The 19,651-nt window shown below is 41.8% G+C and overlaps 1 protein-coding gene across 1 annotated transcript; it reads left to right on the top strand.

The window, feature by feature from the left end:
- Window positions 1–330: 330 nt before the first annotated feature.
- On the top strand, window positions 331–2,351 carry C13H2orf74 (chromosome 13 C2orf74 homolog). The gene is given in 5 exon segments (XM_032652248.1): window positions 331–438; window positions 441–448; window positions 681–794; window positions 1,220–1,364; window positions 2,178–2,351. Coding segments are annotated over 5 exon segments (549 nt in total).
- The last annotated feature ends 17,300 nt before the right edge of the window (window positions 2,352–19,651 follow it).

Below are 19,651 nucleotides of genomic sequence, written 5' to 3' on the forward strand. Positions count from 1 at the left end.
GGGGAGCTGGGCTCGGCTCCAGCTGCTCCAATTCCTCTGTCGTCTGAATTCTGATAGTTTTGGGGTGAGGGGAGGTGGGCCGAGTCCCACGTGCCCCAGCTCAGTCTCCCCTCTAGCCACCTCAGCCCCTACCACGTTTGCGGAGAGAAATTAACCCGTGTGAGTCCACACCACCAAAGCAAGCAGAGCATATCTGATGAAGCAGATCCAAAGAACAACAATGAAAGCACCCTTTTATTCTTCTGTTTCCAGAAAATTTAAAGAACAAGAGAACTACATTCAAACTGAGCTGGAAAAGCATATCTGGATGATCTGTGACTGTGAGAGTGGATGAGTCTTCTAGCTAACCCTATGAGCTTTGAAACCACAGCATTCACTTTCTTCGTCATCCTTCTAATTTGCCTCAGTTGCATCTTCTTTTTATTGGTGGTTTTTTTTAATATAAATGGTATAAATCCATGCTGATAAATTGGGATCAGATTTAAAGTCACTCTAGTAAATGTATCTAGAAATAATATAAAACAATTTAAAATGCAGCAAATAATAAGGCTGTAGCTGTCTGTTTTTCCTATTTCAGGGTTTTAGAAATGCTAATTTCCTGTTTAAAAGTGAAGTTCCTTTCCAAGCCTTAACATCAAGACCATTCTTTCTTTTCCAAATTTTTTCATTTTTGATTTCAGTTCCCAAAGCAGGACAGATGAAGAGACAGAAAAAGGTCCTTGTATAGATGCTAATGGAGGTGAAGATTGTACAGCTGCTAATACAGAGATGAACAATTCAGGAGACAAAGAAGAGTAGGTCTGCATCTTAGACTGTGGTAGAACGCCATTTTTGTGTGTGATAATGGTGGCTAAGATGTATGAATTTTAAAAACCTTCGGGCTTCCCTGATGGCTCAGTGGTTGAGAATCTGCCCGCTAATGCAGGGGACACGGGTTCGAGCCCTGGTCTGGGAAGATCCCACATGCCGCGGAGCAACTAGGCCCATGAGCCACAACTACTGAGCCTGCGCATCTGGAGCCTGTGCTCCGCAGCGGGAGAGGCCACAACAGGGAGAGGCCCGTGCACCGCGATGAAGAGTGGCCCCCGCTTGCCACAACTAGAGAAAGCCCTCGCACAGAAACGAAGACCCAACACAGCCAAAAATAAAAATAAATAAATTTAAAAAAACCAAAAAAAAACAAGAACCTTGCTGATTGATTTTCTACGACTCTTGTACCCACGAGGCCTGGCATTCTTGTCCAGAGACAGAGTAAAGCAGTGGTGGACACACCCTTAGGAAATGGAGAGGATGTGAAAGATGAAGAGGAGGACAAAATAAAAGAGAAGCAAAGGGCTGAGAATGCTGGAGAAAATGGTCAAGAGGTGATGGGCTTTTCTACTCTTAAGGGGCATTTAGAGTTTGATTGAAGAAGAGGTAAATTCCTTGGCTAGGTATAATGAAGGATGGTCTTGTCTGTAACTTAGGTTTGTATCTGGAAGGAGTGCAATGTTCACAGTCATCTAAAACATTCTTCTTAGCTTATTGCTTCATTTTGTTAAGTCAGTTACACATGCCATGCCTGGACACTTGTTCCATCGTCATTCTTACATTTGTGGTTTTCTTAGTAACTCCCCTTCATTTTGCTTTACTCAGAATCCTAAGATGTTAGAGCTGGAAGAGGCCTTGGAGATCATTTGGGGATCCAACGCTCTCATGTTACAAATGAGAAAATAAGATGCATTGTTCAAAGTCACTTCTCCGCCATGGCTGAGCTCAGGACCAGACCCCAAACACCTGTTCTACTTCCAGGCTCCTTCTACAACAGCCTGTAAACATTGCCAGGGCATTCTTGAGCTCCATGTTTGGGGCTCCCTAATAAGAACAACTCACGTGCCCTCCCAACATAAGACTCGTGGCCAGTTGGAGACCGAATGATGGTCCAGGTGGCTCTTGGGTTTGACTGCTTTGTAGAGAGAATAACACATGTCACCAACGGCTATTTGAATATAGCAATGTGTGCTTTTATAACCATAGAAATATGAAAATTAGATCATGATGGATTACTACTGCTTTCCTATATCATTTAGAAATCCTTTTTCTGTTTCTCACTAACAAGGTACATATAACCTATATTTTTAAAAGCAGGGCTCTTGCATTCATAAATTGATCATTTATACTATTCCATTCTCTTACAGAATGACTATTTGCAAAAACCACCCATACCTGTCACTGGAAGTCCTTCAGTTGTTGATAACCATAAAAGACCTTTAAAAGGAGTGACATTTTCTAGGGAGGTAATTGTTGTGGACCTTGGAAAGGACAATCCTATAGCTCGAAGCTATACTCGATTACATAAAGAGAGAAAATGAAGCTCAAAAAAGGCTGAGAGTGAAAGAGATGCAACCTTAGACTAACAATGAAATGGCTGGGGGTACAAAATCATGTGGAAAGAGCAAAATAATGGGGAATTAAGTAAATACAGATAGTATTTCACCTTTTTGCAAAAGAGGTGGAGTATGTGCAAAATTCTATAAGTAGAATACCCAGAGCTTGAATACAGATTTTTTTTAAAAACTCAAATCTGAGCTCAAGAAATTGATTGTATTGTGTCCTTAAAACTTTGTCTACTCAAACACTGTTCTAACATGTGAATAAAGTTATTTGTGTTTGTGCAGATGTCTTTTAGGTAAATAATATTCAAGGGGGACTTTGGAAACAGCACAGGTTCTTGATGCTTTGATCACAGACATTTATGACCAAATAACATTACTGCTATCATCATGGAAACTTTCATGTAGCTTCTCCTACTATATAATTCCCTTTGAATTCAGTCCTGAAACCTTTCTTGTCCTGACAACTGCTTTTTAAGATCGATACCAAAACAACTACCATCAACCGACAGAATATCCTGTTACTTAGGCAAATCCTGAGATTATACTATTCTTGATTTCAGTAGTTTAAAATTTCCTTTTCATATGTGGAATATGACAGTACAGACCAGTACAACATCATCCAAACCATTGCAGTAAACATCTGTAAGATACGTAAGGGGCTATGAGAGAGGTAAAAAGCAGAAAACATAGCATTTGATTCAGGGGCCTAGCGCATTGTCATGTATACGGCATACGCTTAATAAATATTTATTGAGTGATTGGGAGAATAAGTGATAAAATAATTTAGAATGTGTGATTAATGCTAAATGGGGAGTATTGACACCCTTTGATGGGGAGAAGTCCCTGTGGTCTGGGACCATTCCACTGTGGGGAGGAGAAGGGACTTAACGGAATGGAAAGATTGTCCAGTACAAGCAGAGGGAAGAGTGTATTTCCAATGGCGACAGGCACAAGCCAAGGCAAAGAGGTGAGAAAGCGTATTGAGTTTGGTGGGCACCAGTTAGCTGGAGCCAGGCTGGCATTGAGGAGAGTTGAAAGGTAACAGCAAAGTGTAGTGAGGGGTCAGAGTAAGGTAACCCTGAGGATCCCAGACTAGAGGTATAGGGTGGAGAATGGAGTAAAGCAGTGTGCACTGGGGGAGGGAGGGGGTCTACAGAAGTATTCATTCAGAGCCTGTGAGTTGTCTACAGGCACTTAAAAATATTGATCTTTCACCTGATGGTAACATTAAATTTTTAAAAAATTTTTAATTGTAAACTACACAGAAAATTTTTTTGAATTTTATTTATTTTTTATACAGCAGGTTCTTATTAGTTATCTATTTTATACATATTAGTGTATACATGTCAATCCCAACCTCCCAATTCATCCCACCCCCACCCCCACCCCACACCCCGCTTTCCCCACTTTGTGTCCATACGTTTGTTCTCTACATCTGTGTCTCCATTTCTGCCCTGCAAACCGGTTCATCTGTACCATTTTTCTAGGTTCCACATATATGCGTTAATATACGATATTTGTTTTTCTCTTTCTGACTTCACTCTGTATGACAGTTTCTAGATCCATCCCTGTCTCTACAAATGACCCAATTTTGTTCCGTTTTATGGCTGAGTAATATTCCATTGTATATATGTGCCACATCTTCTATATCCATTCATCTGTCGATGGGCATTTAGGTTGCTTCCATGACCTGGCTATTGTAAATAGTGCTGCAAAGAACATTGGGGTGCATGTATCTTTTTGAGTTATGGTTTTCTCTGGGTATATGCCCAGTAGTGGGATTGCTGGGTCATATGGTAATTCTATTTTTAGTTTTTTAAGGAACCTGCATACTGTTCTCCATAGTGGCTGTATCAATTTACATTCCCACCAACAGTGCAAGAGGGTTCCCTTTCCTCCACACCCTCTCCAGCATGTGTTGTTTGTGGATTTTCTGATGATGCCCATTCTAACTGGTGTGAGGTGATACCTCATTGGAGTTTTTTTATAAATTTATTTATTTATTTAATTTTGGGTGTGTTAGGTCTTCGTTTCTGTGCGAGGGCTTTCTCTAGTTGCGGCTAGTGGGGGCCACTCTTCATCGTGGTGCGCGGGCCTCTCTTGTTGCAGAGCACAGGCTCCAGATGCACAGGCTCAGTAATTGTGGCTCACGGGCCTAGTCGCTCCACGGCATGTGGATTCTTCCCAGACCAGGGCTCGAACCCGCGTCCCCTGCATTGGCAGGCCGACTCTCAACCACTGCGCCACCAGGGAAGCCCCTCATTGGAGTTTTGATTTGCATTTCTCTAATAATTAGTGATGTTGAGCAGCTTTTCATGTGCTTTTTGGCCATCTGTATGTCTTCTTTGGAGAAATGTCTATTTAGGTCTTCTGCCCATTTTTTAATTGGGTTGTTTGTTTTTTCAATATTGAGCTTCATGAGCTGTTTATATATTTTGGAGATTAATCCTTTGTCCATAATACACAGAAAATTTACCATCTTAACCATCTTAAGTGCACAGTTAAGTAATATTAAGTACACTCCCATTGTATAGCTATCACATCCATCCACAGAGCTCTTCATTTTGCAAAACTCTAACTCTGTACCCATTAAACATGAACTCCTCATTCCCCACCACCCCAGCCCCTGGTAACCACCAATGTACTTTCTATCTCTACGAATTTGACTAAGCACCTCATACAAGTGGAATCACAGTATTTGTCCTTTTGTGACCAGCTTCTTTCACCCAGCATAATGTCCTCAAGTTTTATCCATGTGTCAGAGTTTCCTTCCTTTTATTGCCTGAATAATATTCCATGTGTATGCATATCCCACATTTTGTTTATTCATTTGTTTATTCATTTATCTTTTGATGGACACTTGTATTGCTTCACCTTTTGTCTATTGTGAATAATGTTGCTCTGAATATTTAAAATTCTAAGAAATTTCAGACATAGCTAGATGACCATTTATAGCTGAGTATTCCCATATGATGTCATGGTTTCATTGCCTGTATATAAGTACATATTTATAAAACCAAGTTACTTTGTCATTAACAAGAAAAGAGTAGAGAAGGAATGAATCCATAAATGATGCATCTATGTCAAAGTGAAGGCCAATTTCCTGACTGACTGTACTAGCTGAGGTTTTGTAAAACTTCCAGTAGAAGAAAATAGTGGGAAAATTGGCTATCAGTGCCCATGATAGTACAGGCACATGGAATTCCAGAAGAGCCAATCCATGGTGCCACAACTATGGGGTGAATCAAATTAACTAAATGTTAATTTGAATTTTATTAGTTTTATACTTTTGTTTGTATTTTATTTGTAAATTTGTTTTGAGTTTAGAATTGAATGAGAGCTCTAAGAATGAGTTGATGTCCAGTTTTATGTTTCTACATGGTTTAAAGTAACACTGTATAATAAACAATTTAAGGCAGTTAAGGTAGGGGGTGTCCCCGAGAACTCTTCTACAGGATTAGGTTATTGATGAGTAGCAACTTGGAGGTGAATGCATGTTACTCTAGTGACAATTCAGGGTTGAAGGATGAGGGTCTGGAATAGGGAGGTGGCAGAACACCAGGAGTAAAGAATGTCAATTTCTGGCTAGATATGGGAAAAACGAGAGGACACAAAAGTGACTCCTGAGTTTGGATATCTGACTGTCAGAGATAGGAATGTCCAGAGAGGTGACTAGTTGAAGGGATAGCTCTGCCAAATTTGAGGTGTCCACCAGAAATTCAACTGAAGATACCCAGGGGGCAGCAAAGCGGTAGGACTCCCCGTTTCCATCTGCTAAGCTATGGCTCCAGTTAAAAGCTGAGCTTTCCTTCTCAATGCCCATTGGTGTTTCTCTTGTAGAAGTGGGATCAAACTCATCACCTTTCCTCTTTAATTAGCTGTGGACTCAGGGACCTTCTTCAAATGATTACCCAAGCAAGACGTATCACCCAAAAGCCAAAAGGGAAAAAGCTTGGTAAATTAGGGTATTTTTACAAAAACTTCTGTTTAGGAAAAAATAAAGTCAAAAGACAAACAGCAAACTGGGAAAGCCTATTTAAAAAAAAAAGTTTTATATTTAAATCATTTCAAATTTACAGAAAAGTTGCAAGAGTAGTACAAAGAACTGTATGCTTTCACTCAGATTCCCCAGTTAACAGTTTAACACATTTGTTTTATCATTCTCTCTCTCCATAAAATTCATGCTTAAAGCATTTGAGAGTAAGATGCAAATATACTATATCAGTCAGCCTTAGCACTTCAGCATATATTTCCTACAAACTGGGACATGCACATAACCAAGGCCATCCATCAATTAACGTTGATACACTATTGCCATCTAATTGACAGGCCTCATTCAAAATTTGCTGGTTGTCCCAGTTATATTCTTTATAGGTCAAGGATCCAGTTCAGGATAATGCTTTCTGTTTAGCTGTCATGTCTCTTTAGTCTCTTCAATTTGGACCAGTTCCTCAGACTTTCCTTGACTTTTCTGACCTTGACATTTTTTTTTTTTTTTTTGCGGTACGCGGGCCTCTCACTGTTGTGGCCTCTCCCGTTGCGGAGCACAGGCTCCGGACGCGCAGGCTCAGCGGCCATGGCTCACGGGCCCAGCCGCTCCGCAGCTTGTGGGATCTTCCCAGACTGGGGCACGAACCCGCGTCCCCTGCATCGGCAGGCGGACTCTCAACCACTGCGCCACCAGAGAAGCCCCTGACTTTGACACTTTTGAAGATTACAGATCAGTTACTTTGTAGCATTTACCTCATTGTTGGGTTTGCCCGATGTTTCTTTCTTTCTTTTTTATAAAGACTTTATTTTTTAAAATAAATTTGTTTTTGGCTGCATTGGGTCTTCATTGCTGCGTGCGTGGGCTTTCTCTAGTTGCGGTGAGCGGGGGTTACTCTTCGTGTGGTGCGCAGGCTTCTCATTGCGGTGGCTTCTCTCGCTGCACAGCGCGGGCTCTAGAGTGCAGGGTCAGTAGTCGTGGCGCAGGGGCTTAGTTGCTCCACAGCATTTGGGATCTTCCCGGACCAGAGATCGAACCCGTGTCCCCTGCATTGGCAGGCGGATTTTTTTTTTTTTTTTTTAATGTATGTATTTATTTTTGGCTGTGTAGGGTCTTCGTTGCTGCGCACAGGCTTTTTCTAGTTGCGGCGAGTGGGGGCTACTCTTCGTTGCAGTGCGCGGGCTTCTCATTGCAGTGGCTTCTCTTGTTGCAGAGCTCGGGCTCTAGGCGTGGGCATCAGTAGTTGTGGCACGTGGGCTCAGTAGTTGTGGCTCGCGGGCTCTAGAACGCAGGCTCAGCACAGGCTTAGTTGTTCTGCGGCATGTGGGATCTTTCCGGACCAGGGCTTGAACCCATGTCCTCTGCATTGGCAGGCGGATTCCTAACCACTGTGCCACCAGGGAAGTCTGCCTGATGTTTCTTTATGATTAGGTTCAGGTCATATATCTTTGGCAGGAATATTCCATAGGTGATCCTGTGATCTCAGTGCATCATATCAGGAGGCATGTGCTGTCATATGTATTGATGTAATTTCACTTTTACCACTAGGTTGAGATGGTGTTCGTCAGATTTCTCCCCGTCAAGTTAATAAGTAGTTTTTACTTATTTTTTTTTTTTTTTTTTTTCCAAATGTTGGGGGTAGGCGTTTATTAATTAATTTATTTATTTTGGCTGTGTTGGGTCTTCGTTTCTGTGCGAGGGCTTTCTCTAATTGTGGCGAGCGGGGGCCCCTCTTCATCGCGGTGCGCGGGCCTCTCACTATCGCGGCCTCTTGTCGCAGAGCACAGGCTCCAGATGCGCAGGCTCAGTAGTTGTGGTTCACGGGCCCAGTTGCTCCGTGGCATGTGGGATCCTCCCAGACCAGGGCTCGAACCCGTGTCCCCTGCATTAGCAGGCAGATTCTCAACCACTGCGCCACCAGGGAAGCCCAGTTTTTACTTATTAATGAACAATATTAGTTGGAAGTCTACTGAAAGGAAGGCTCTCCCTTCTCTCCTAATTCATTCATTCATTCTTTCAATATATCAGTATGAACTTTTAGATTCCTGTTTTATTCAGTGGGTTGTAATCCTTTACAATCATTATTTATTTGGATGCTCATATGTTCCCAGATATGGCCAGTGGGGACCCCTTCAAGTTGGCTCTTGGTCCTTTAGACATACTTAAGCACCTTGCTATACAAGATGTTCCAAGCTCATCTTGTACTTTGCCCCAGACCCTGAATCCGCTATTTCTTTAAGGGAGACTGGTATTCCGAAAACAAGATCTGCACACTAGGTATGCTCATTACCCCTGAGTTATCATTGTTTCTAGACTCTCTCAGTGAACAGAGGTAGGAAATATATGTATGTACAAACACATAATACACATATATGCAGACATATAATATGTATTAATTATCTATTGCTATGTAACAAATTACCCTCAGTGACTTAAGTAATTAATAATTCTGTATTGTCTCTCATGGTTTATGAGACCAGGAACTCAAAGTGGGTACAGTGGGGAATGACTTTCTCTGCGCCATGATGTTTGGGTCCCTGGGGCTGCAGTCCTCCAAAGGTTGTTCATTCACATATGTGGCAGCTGCTGCTGGCTGTCAGCTCAGGAGCTGTCACTGGAACACCTATGTATGGCCTGTCCATGGGACCCTGGCTTCCTCACAAGTTGGTGACTGGGTTCCAAAGTCAAGCAGAGAGAGAGAGAGAGAGAGAGAGAAGGTGAATGCCGTATCCTTTTCATGACCTAGTATTGGAGGTCACCTAGGCATTAAGTTCAGCCCACATTCAAGGGCAAGGAGATTATACTCTACCTTTGAATGGAAGAGAATAAAAGAAAAACCCACCAAAATGTGGACCTACTTTATTTATTTATTTAATTTATTTTTGACTGTGTTGGGTCTTTGTTGCTGTGCAAGGGCTTTCTCTAGTTGCAGCGAGCGGGGGCTACTCTTTGTTGAGGTGAGCGGGCTTCTCACTGCGGTGACTTCTCTTGTTTCAGAGCACGGGCTCTAGGTGCGCAGTCTTCAGTAGTTGTGGCTCGCGGGCTCTAGAGTGCGGGCTCAGTCGTTGTGGTGCATGGGCTTAGTTGCTACCCAGCATGTGAGCTCTTGCTGGGCCAGGGCTTGAACCTGTGCCCCTTCCATTGGCAGGCGGATTCTTAACCACTGAGCCACCAGGGAAGCCCTGGATCTACTTTAAAACCACCAAAATATCAATATCTATAGCTATCTATCCTTACGAAAGATCATGAGCTTATACCAATACTTCCAATTCCAATCCAGCAAGGTCTACTCTAGCTACACCTGCTCCATAATTTCCTTCTCCAGTAGTGAGAAACCTGGTTCCCATTATGCTCCATTCATTTATGCATTTTATCAATCCCACTGTATGTCACTATTCCACCAAACACAGGGCCACATATCCTTGGCTCCAGCACCATTGATTTTGGTGATTATTATGCTGGAAAAGCCTATTTTTTAATAAAATTAAAAATTTTTTTATTTTATATTGGGGTATAGTTGATTTACAATGTTGTGTTAGTTTCAGGTATAGAACAAAGTGATTCAGCTATACATATACATATATCCATTCTTTTTCAGATTTTTTCCCATGTAGGTTTTACAGAATATCGAGTAGAGTTTCCTGTGCCATACAGTAGGCCCTTGTTGATTATCTATTTTATATATAGTAGTGTGTATATGTTAATCCCAAACTCCTAATTTATCCCTCCCCTCCACCTTTCCCCTTTGGTAACCATAAGTTCGTTTTCAAAGTCTTGAGTCTGTTTCTGTTTTGTAAGTAAATTCATTTGTATCATCTTTTTATTTTTTTTAATATTTATTTATTTGGCGGTGCCAGGTCTTAGTTGCGGCACGCGGGATCTTTGTTGCCATGTGCGGGATCTTTAGTTGTGGCATGCAGGATCTTTTGTTGCGGCATGCAGGATATTTTGTTGTGGCATGCAGGATATTTTAGTTGCAGCATGTGGGATCTAGTTCCCCAATCAGGGATCGAACCTGGGCCCCCTGCGTTGGGAGTGCGGAGTCTTAACCACTGGACCACCAGGGAAGTCCCTGTATCATCTTTTATGATTCCATATATGTGATGTCATATGATATTTATGTTTGTGTGACTTCACTTAGCATGATAATCTCTAGGTTCATCCATGTTGCTGCAAATGGCATTATTTCACTCTTTTTTAAGCCTGAGTAATACTGCATTGTATATATGTACCACATCTTCTTTATCCATTCATCTGTTGATGGACATTTAGGTGGCTTCCATGTTTTGGCTATTGTGAATAGTGCTGCAATGAACATAGGGGTGCATGTATTTTCTCGAATTATGTTTTTTTCCAGATATGTGTTCAGGAGTGGGATTGCTGGATCATATGGTAGTTCTATTTTTAGTTTTTTAAGGAACCTCCATACAGTCCTGCATAGTGGTTGTACCAATTTTCATTCCCACCAACAGTGTAGGAGGGTTCCCTTTTCTCCACACCCTCTCCAGCATTTATTGTTTGTAGACTTTTTATGATGGCCATTCTGACCAATGTGAGGTGATACCTTACTGTAGTTTTGATTTGCATTTCTCTAATAATTAGTGATGTTGAGCATCTTTTCATGTGCTTTTTGGCCATCTGTATGTCTTTGGAGAAATGTCTATTTGGATCTTCTGCCCATTTTTTTTTTCTGCCCATTTTTTGATTGGATTTTTTTTTTTGATATTGAGCTGTATGGGCTGTTGGTATATTGTGGAGATTAATTCCTGTTTGTTGCTTCATTTGCTAATATTTTCTCCCATTCTGTGGGTTGTCTTTTTGTTTTGCTTATGGTTTCCTTTGCTATTCAAAAGCTTTTAAGTTTAATTAGGTCCCATTTGTTTAGTTTTGTTTTTATTTTCATTACTCTAGGAGGTGGATCTGAACAGATATTGTTGTGATTTATGGGAAAGAGTGTCTTGCCTTTGTTTTCTGCTAATAGTTTTATAGTATCCGATCTTACATGTAGGTTTTTAATCCATTTTGAGTTTATTTTTGTGTATGTTGTTAGTGTTCTACTTTCATTCTTTTACATCTAGCTGTCCAGTTTTCCCAGCACCACTTATTGAAGAGACTGCATTTTCTCCATTGTATATTCTTGTCTCCTTTGCTATAGATTAATTGACCATAGATGCATGGGTTTATTTCTGGGCTTTCTATCCTGTTGCATTGATCTATATTTTTGTTTTTGTGCCAGTACCATACTGTTTTTTTTACTGTAGCTTTGTAGTATAGTCTGAAGTCAGGAAGCTTGATTCCTCCAGCTCTGTTTTTCTTTCTCAGAATTGCTTTGGCCATTTGGGGTCTTTTGTGTTTCCATACACATTTTAAAATTTTTTGTTCTAGTTCTCTGGGAAAGCCTATTTTTAAGAACACTTATTACAAAAGGATGATGTCCATATTTATAAAGAAAATATTAAGAGCACTCAGGGGCATAAGAATTATTTTACCCAAAGGAATAAGAAAAGTATAAATTACTTAATTTTAAAATGGGCAAAGAGGGGAGTTCCCTGGCATTCCAGTGGTTAGGACTCGGTGCTTTCACTGCCAGGGCCCAGTTTCAATCCCTGGTCAGGGAATTAAGATCCTGCAAGCTGCATTGTATGGCCAAAAATAAATAAAATTAAATAGGCAAAGATAATATGTATAGGCAGAAAAATAAATGGCCAGAAATTTTAAATGCTCATCCTGATTTCATAATTAAATTCAAATCAAAACAATAAGGTGTGAATTTTTTAATCTATCAAGCTGTCAAATATTAGAAAGATGGATAACACTGATAAAGGGATGGAGAAAAGCATAAATAGGTGTATAAGTTGGTAAGTCTCTCTGGAAGATAACTGGGCAGTTTCTGTCAATATTAAGCACCTTTTGAGCTAGCAATCCCACTGCCTGGAATTTACTCTATGATACACTTGAAAAACTTTACTAATGTATAAACTTGTTGGCTTTCTCTAGCAAGTTCTCAGAGACAGGCAGCCAGAATGAACAAGAAGATGAGCAGGGTTTTGGCAACCTTATCCTGGAAAGGGCATGCCATGACTTCAGCTGTACTCTATTCATTGGAAACAAATCGCTAGGTCCAGCCCACACTCAAGGGAAGGAGATACACAAGGACATGAAGGCCAAGAAGCAGAGGTTGTTGATGGTCATCCTAGAGGCTGTCTACCAGAGTCTCTGGTCGGTACTGCCTTGGTTGACTGGGCAGTCCTCTCTGGGAGAACTTGACTTCAATAGAGGTCAAGGGCACTGCCAATTGAAGATGCCCTCTGATTTCAGAGCTATTAAAATGTGTGATGTGATTATAATGCTATGATATAATGTACTGGTAGAGGGAAGTGTGACTCTCTGAGAGGTGAAGGAGACATCAAAGAAAGTTTTGCAGAGGAAAATATTAGAGCAGAGTCTTGGTGAAGGAGGCGAGAGAGGAAAGGCAGAGGGTCTTGAAAGTGCAGAGGTACAGATGTGTTGGAGAGCCCCAGAATGTGGCTGCTATACAGGATGCAGGCAGGGAGTCACTGAAGAATGTAAAGCAGAGCTATTATATAATGCTTTTGTTAGAAAGATTGCTATGGAGGCCGTGGAACATAGATTGGAGAGGAGAGGAACTAGTGGGGGCAGGGAGACCATTAGCAAAGACATTGTAAAGAGCCATGCAGTAAAAAGTGAAGACCCAGAGCAAAATAGGGTGGGATGGAATAAAGAAAAAAATGATTCAAGAAAAACACTGAAGGTAGACTTGATAGGCTGTCAACTGTGAGGGATAAGCAAGGTTGCCTTATTGTACAACTTGTTGTGAAGTGTAGACAGCACCATGGACGGTGCCCCCTTGAGCTATGTGGGGTGGAGCTCTGGAGACAAGGGCAGGGTGGAGCACAGATGAATAGACCATCCAGCCCTTGGATGATAGGTGATGTTGCCCACAGGCCTACAGAGAGAAGCCATGAGGGGAAAAAGAGGAGAAGCAGGCTCAGGGACGTGGCAGTGAGCCAGGACTTGTAAGTTATTCTCCAAATGTCCATTCTACTCATCTTCCTTTATTAACAACTCCATCCTCTATATTTTATCTGGGAGTGTGTGACTAAGTTATGGCCACTGAGGTGAGCATAGCAGTGATGTCTCAATTTCTGAGTCATGCCCTTGAAAGAAGAGAAGCACACCTGCCTTTTATCTTTCCCTCTTCCTGCAAGTAAGAATAGGGAAGTGGTTGTGAGCCATCTTTGACAAAGCAGATGAGGGTAGCATCTCAGAAATGGCAGAGCAACAACATACAATCTGAAAGCCCCACACACCCAGCTTCCACTGGTCCTAAACCACTAGTGAGAAAGAAATAAACTTCCAACTGGTTTAAGCCACTTTGGGGGATGGGGGATGGGGGATGGGGGTGGGGAGAGTCTTGCTACAGAAGCCTGGTTTGTATCCTATTAGAGAAGCTATGTAAAAGTGGGGTGTAAAGTGACAGAGGAAAATGTACCTCTCAGATCTCCTGGGCAGGATATATAATTGAGGGTCAGCCCTGCTGCTGTTCTCTGAGTCACTGCTGCATTTGTGCCAAGGCTACCCTCAGGGTGCTCCTAACTAATGTCTGAAATGGCAAGGATACCATTACTGCAAGATGCAGGACTCCCTTGACAGGAATATTGCCTCTAGGAGTCGCCTGGCTTGGCTGGTAAATCTAGAAGTGTCAATTGAGGAGTGTTTGGAGTTTGGTGGTAGCTTGTGTTTGGGAGTAAAGGAGACCAGCCAGGGAGGGTGAGGATAAGACAAAAACATTTTTAACTGCTTCCTTCATGCCTGGAACTGTTCTAAGAGCTTTAGTTGTATTAATCCCTTTACCTATGAGGTTGGGTGGCAAACACTGCTGGTTTTCCCCCCAATATCTCTTCTTCCCTTCTTTGGGAACAGAACTTCCAAATGTTGGCTGGGCACATGGCTGACTAGAATAAGGATAATACTTCCCAGCCTTCTTTGCTAGGTGTTGCCATGTGACGTGTTCTGGCCAATAGGATCTAAGCAGAAGTGCTGGGATATGTCTTACAAGTTGAGGATGTACTCTTGGTTTTTCTTCTTCCTTCTGGTTAGAATGTGGTTGTGTTGACTGGAACTGGACCCTAATATGGAAGCCATGTGGTGAGGATTGCTAATGTAAGCTCAGGTCCCTGATGATTGTATATCTTCCATATTCACCATGGACTGCCTATTTTTACATGAAAGGAAAAGGCTATCTTGTATTATTCTGTTACTGCTACTTTGTTACTAGCAGTTGAATCTAATGGTAATACAGATAGGTAGTAATACTATCCCCATTTTACAAAGTACAAAGAGGTGATGAAGTACAAAGAGGTTAGGGAATTTGCCCAAGGTCACTCAGCTGGTAAGTGGCAGAGTCAAGAACTGGATCCAAGCACAGGGCTGCAGAGCCTGCCAGCGTGGTCTGATACTGCTATGGGAGATACAACTCAGAACACATTTCCTTCACATTGGTGTAAAAAGACTCTTCACTCTGGCTTTCACACCTTCCTCAAAATGTCCTCATTTTAGTCTTAGTGCCCATTCCATTTGTGTCCAGCCTACTTCCCCCTAGTTACTTTCCTGACTTTCACATCTTTGCTAATGCTTTTCTTCTTTGGTCTGGACCGACCTCTCCCATTTCTACCTTCAAAGCCCAGTTCTCTCCTTTCATATCTCTTCAACCAACGTCTTCTTTTACTCCTATGAAATGATTCATTCAACCAATATTTTTTCCCCCTATGTATTAGGAATGACACTACTTATATACCATCCTGGGAAGAATCAAGAAAATAGTCACTCAAGTCATTTTGTGTTCTGCAGTTCATATGAGGAGCCCTAGGTGAAAAAGGCTAATAATAGACATGCAAACTGAAGTTAGAGAGTATAAAAGACTTGCTCAATCTACAGCATATGGAAAAGCTAAAGACGGGAAATTCCTGTGCTAAATAGTCCCTAGTGTTATCATATAAACTCATCTATGGGAACCATGATAAAATAAATCCTTTTAATTTCTCCCCTTCTTACCCCTGCCCCCATTCATGCAACCACTATTTATTGAGATCTGCTGTGTGCTAGGCACTGGGGATTCTACAATGCGCAAAAACAGATCAACAGTTAGTTGTAAGCTATCATACTTACCTTTGTGTTTGCTGCAACAGTGGCTTTCAAACACTAAAAAAAAAACCCAAACCAAAACAACAACAAAATCACTCAATATAATCATAACATACCCCACACATGTGATGATTTAAGAAGCAATGTTTACCTTTACCACATGTAATCACTCTAGTATTTAAACTCTATTCTCTTTCATTGAGATAACACTGATGGTGGATGCCTGTTGAACTGTTTTTACAGCCTACTAATAGGTTGGAAAGACAGGTTTGAGAAATATTCGTTCCCTTTTCCATTCAGTTATCCAAACAAACATTTCCTGGTGCCTACTGTGTGCTGGGCACAGCTCAGAGCCCGAGAGCAACACAGGCTCGCAGCGCACTGTGAGCTCTGGCGGGGTGGGGGGCAGGCGTGCATACTGGTGAATCAATATTAATGCAATTAAACTAAACTGAGAGATAGGCATCAGAATTTTAGAAATAGAGTGGTGATTTCAATAAAAGCAGAATCTTAGCCTCTTATAGACCTGTTGTAGTGTGAAACTTGAATCAAAGTCCTGATTCTAGTGCATTGCTAACGAAAGTCAATCCTGGATACAATCTTTTCTTCTGTCACTAGACAGAGAAAGTGTGGTGCAGGTGTGTTTAGAAAAGGTGACAATGATTTGGTCTTACCCTGGTATAGATGGGTTATGGGAAAAAAGACATTCTTACAGCATTTTGCATTTCTTCCCCCAAAGCCTGTCAGTGTCATCACCCTCACTTTGCTGCAGGTGAGATGCCACCTGAAGTTGCCCAACTTGCCACCTCATTCATCTCTTCTCCCTCTCCCCGAATCAAACTGATCAAAACCAAGCTTGCTATAGAAACATCCATCCTTATCCTTTCTCCTTGGGTCTTCCTATCCCAGGATGAGCCCCACCTGCTTTTGGACTCATCTCTTCCCGTTGCTTCTGGGGCTTTGCTTTACCACCTGGCCCTCTTTTCACCAGCTAGTCCCCATCAGCATGTGAAAAATTTAAAAGGAAAAGGCAAAATCTCCTTTCACTCTATATCCGTATCCAGCTACTGTCCATTTCTCTTACCCATCCTGTCAAACTTTTTTTTTTTTTTTTTGTGGTACGCGGGCCTCTCACTGTTGTGGCCTCTCCCGTCGCGGAGCACAGGCTCCGGACGCGCAGGCTCAGCAGCCCTGCTCACGGGCCCAGCCGCTCCGTGGCATGTGGGATCTTCCCGGACTGGGGCACAAACCCGTGTCCCCTGCATCGGCAGGTGGACTCTCAACCACTGCGCCACCAGGGAAGCCCCTGTCAAACATTTTGAAAGCATGGTCTCAACTTTCTCACTTCCTCTGTCCACTGTGACCCGGCTTCTGCCCCAGTCGTTCATTGAAACTGCTCCCTGCAAAGGGCCCAATGGCCTTCCTGTCAAATCCAAAGAACAATTTATTTATTATCCTACTTGCCCTCTTCCACATCTAACACTGCTGACCTCTCCCTCCATCCCGACCCTTGGCTTCCATGATCAAATGTCTTCTCTGTTTTCTTCCTCCTTCTTTAGGTTTCCCCTTTCAGGCTCCATTTTTCTGCCCATCTCCTGCATGCTGATCTCCAGGGTTATCACCTAAGCCCTCTGCCAGCCTCTTTTCATTCTAGTCTCTCAAAATGATGGTGACTAAGCAAGGTGCAAGTCCCAGGCTCTGAAAAACACTTCCTCCACTTCACTCCCATATCACGGGTTCCACTTTTAATGCCTCTCAGATCTGTCACCTCCTCTCCACTCTGACAAATATCCCCCTTTCCAGTTTTTATCCCACTCCTGTCCATTGTTCAAATTGTCCTAAGAATGATTTTTCTAAAACACAAGTCCGATCACGTCATTTCTCCATTTAGATCACCTCAGTGGTTTCCTGTTGCCTATAGAACAAAGTCCATGATCCTCAGCAGGGCAAATGAGGCCTTTCATGAGGGGGCAATTTGCCCCCTTGCAGCCTCATCTTCTGTAGCCCCCCTTACATGACTGTTAGAGCCCCCTTGGTGCAGCATGCTTCTCCATGCTTCTGTGCCTGGCACTTGCTGCTCCCCTTTGCTCTCTTGAAGACAAAAGTCCTCACTCTATAAGCCTCTTCTGAGAAGAGAACTACACAAGCACCACACTCCCCTAGGGAGAATTAGGGCACCCTGGATTTACCATGAAGGTGAATTTACACTCGTCTCCTCCACTGCTGCCTGAGCCCCATGTCTTATTTTCGTGATCACTCCAGCATACAGCAGACTTGGACACACAGTAGATGCTCGATAAATGTTGTGGTGTAATTTTTACCCACCCTAGTACTGGATGGTTACAAAAGGCTACAACCCATGCTTTGACCCTGAAGATGTTTTGACTCAATTTCCCCCCCCCCAATTTTTCTTTTGAAGATAATCTCAAACTTACAGAAGAGTTGCAAGAATAGTTCAAGGAACCCTCAGATACACTTCACCTGGATTCACCAGGTGTCAACTTTTGCCACCTTGCTTTATCTGCTTTTCTCTGAGTTAATTGCAGACATCATGACAATTCACCTATAAATATTTCAGCATGTAATCTCGAAAGAACAAGAATGCTCTCGTTTGTAACCAAAGTTTAAGTGCTCAGAAGATTTAACATTGACACAACATTATCCAGTATGCAGTCTGAAATGCAATTAAAATTTCCCCAATTATGTCATTTTAAACTGTTTGTTTTGGATCCAGGAGCTCATTTAGGATCAAGCATTGCATCTATTGCCACCTCTCTTTAGTCTTCTTTTGACATTCATGAAATGTTTATTTTTGTAGCGTTTAGGCCAGATCCATTTTGCAGAATTTCCCTCAATTTGGACTTTTCTGATTGTTTCCTCATGATTAGATTCAGAATAAGCATTTTTGGCAGGAATGCTACTTAGGTGATGGTGTACACATGTCAGTTTGCTCCATTGTTGGTGATGCTGAGTTTGACCATTTGATTAAGGTGGTTAGTTGCCAGATTTCTCCCTTGTAAAGATTACTTTTCCCTTTTGAATGTAGTTAGTAAGTAAACTGAGCAGGGGTATGTTTGATACACCTCCATATTTCATGATTATCCTCTTTCCCAGCAACATTTTACTCATGGATTTAGAGGTTGTTTTTCGAAAATTTTTTTTTTGTGGTAAAATACACATAAAAAATTTACCATTGTAACCATTATGTGTACAGTTCAGCGGTGTTAAGTTCATTCATAATGCTGTGCTACCATCACCACCCTCCATCTTCAGAATTTGTTTCATCTTGTAAAACTAAAATTCTATACCCACTAAACAATAACTCCCCACTTCCCTCTCCCCACAGCCCCTGGCAACACTGTTCTGTCCCTCTGATTTTGACTACTCTCAATACTTCATATACCGTGTTTTCTTGTAAGTCTTACCCCAGGTTCCAATGATACATATCTCACTATGTGCTGTTCCATTGGTAATATTCTTTATGAACTGGATAAAATTCACAAGAAAACAGTACCCACTAGTATTGCCCATCCAATTCTTTTCTATCTGATACCTTATGTTAGTTGTCCATGCGTTTGGTGAAGTAAAGTGTAAAAGGTGAAATCAAAATGTCATTTTGCTTGGGGGTCAAAACACTTGGTAAACAGTCTGCTTACAAAACTGTTGTAGCTTTTTGGAAAATGACGTTGGAATGTAGTAGCTCCGGTAAGCAAATGGAGAAAAGTATTCTCTACCAGTTTATTTCATTGAGGAGAACAGACCACAGGCAGAGGACAGTCCATCACAGTGGAGCAGAACAGTGAGGTACTTCCAGACTTCCAAAATTCCATACCTGTTCTGCCTGCTAAATAAATATCCACAGACCTGTCAGCAACATTTCCCAAATAGTTGGCGCAAAGTTTTTGCTGAAAGGTGAAAATTCGTTAAAGGAATCATTAATATCCACTTAACTTTTGTAAAATTGAATCGAGCTGCAGTAATATACGTTTGCAATCACATTCTTTTGTCATCTAGAAAGGACTTTTACATGAATAAAATGTAAACATTCCCGAAGTAACTGGGAACTTGGTAGCTCCTGCTACTTGGACAGGTGGTGGAAAGGCGTGAGACTTGGCGTCCAGGA

The sequence above is a fragment of the Phocoena sinus genome, chromosome 13, assembly GCF_008692025.1.
Source record: "Phocoena sinus isolate mPhoSin1 chromosome 13, mPhoSin1.pri, whole genome shotgun sequence".
NCBI lineage: Eukaryota > Metazoa > Chordata > Mammalia > Artiodactyla > Phocoenidae > Phocoena > Phocoena sinus.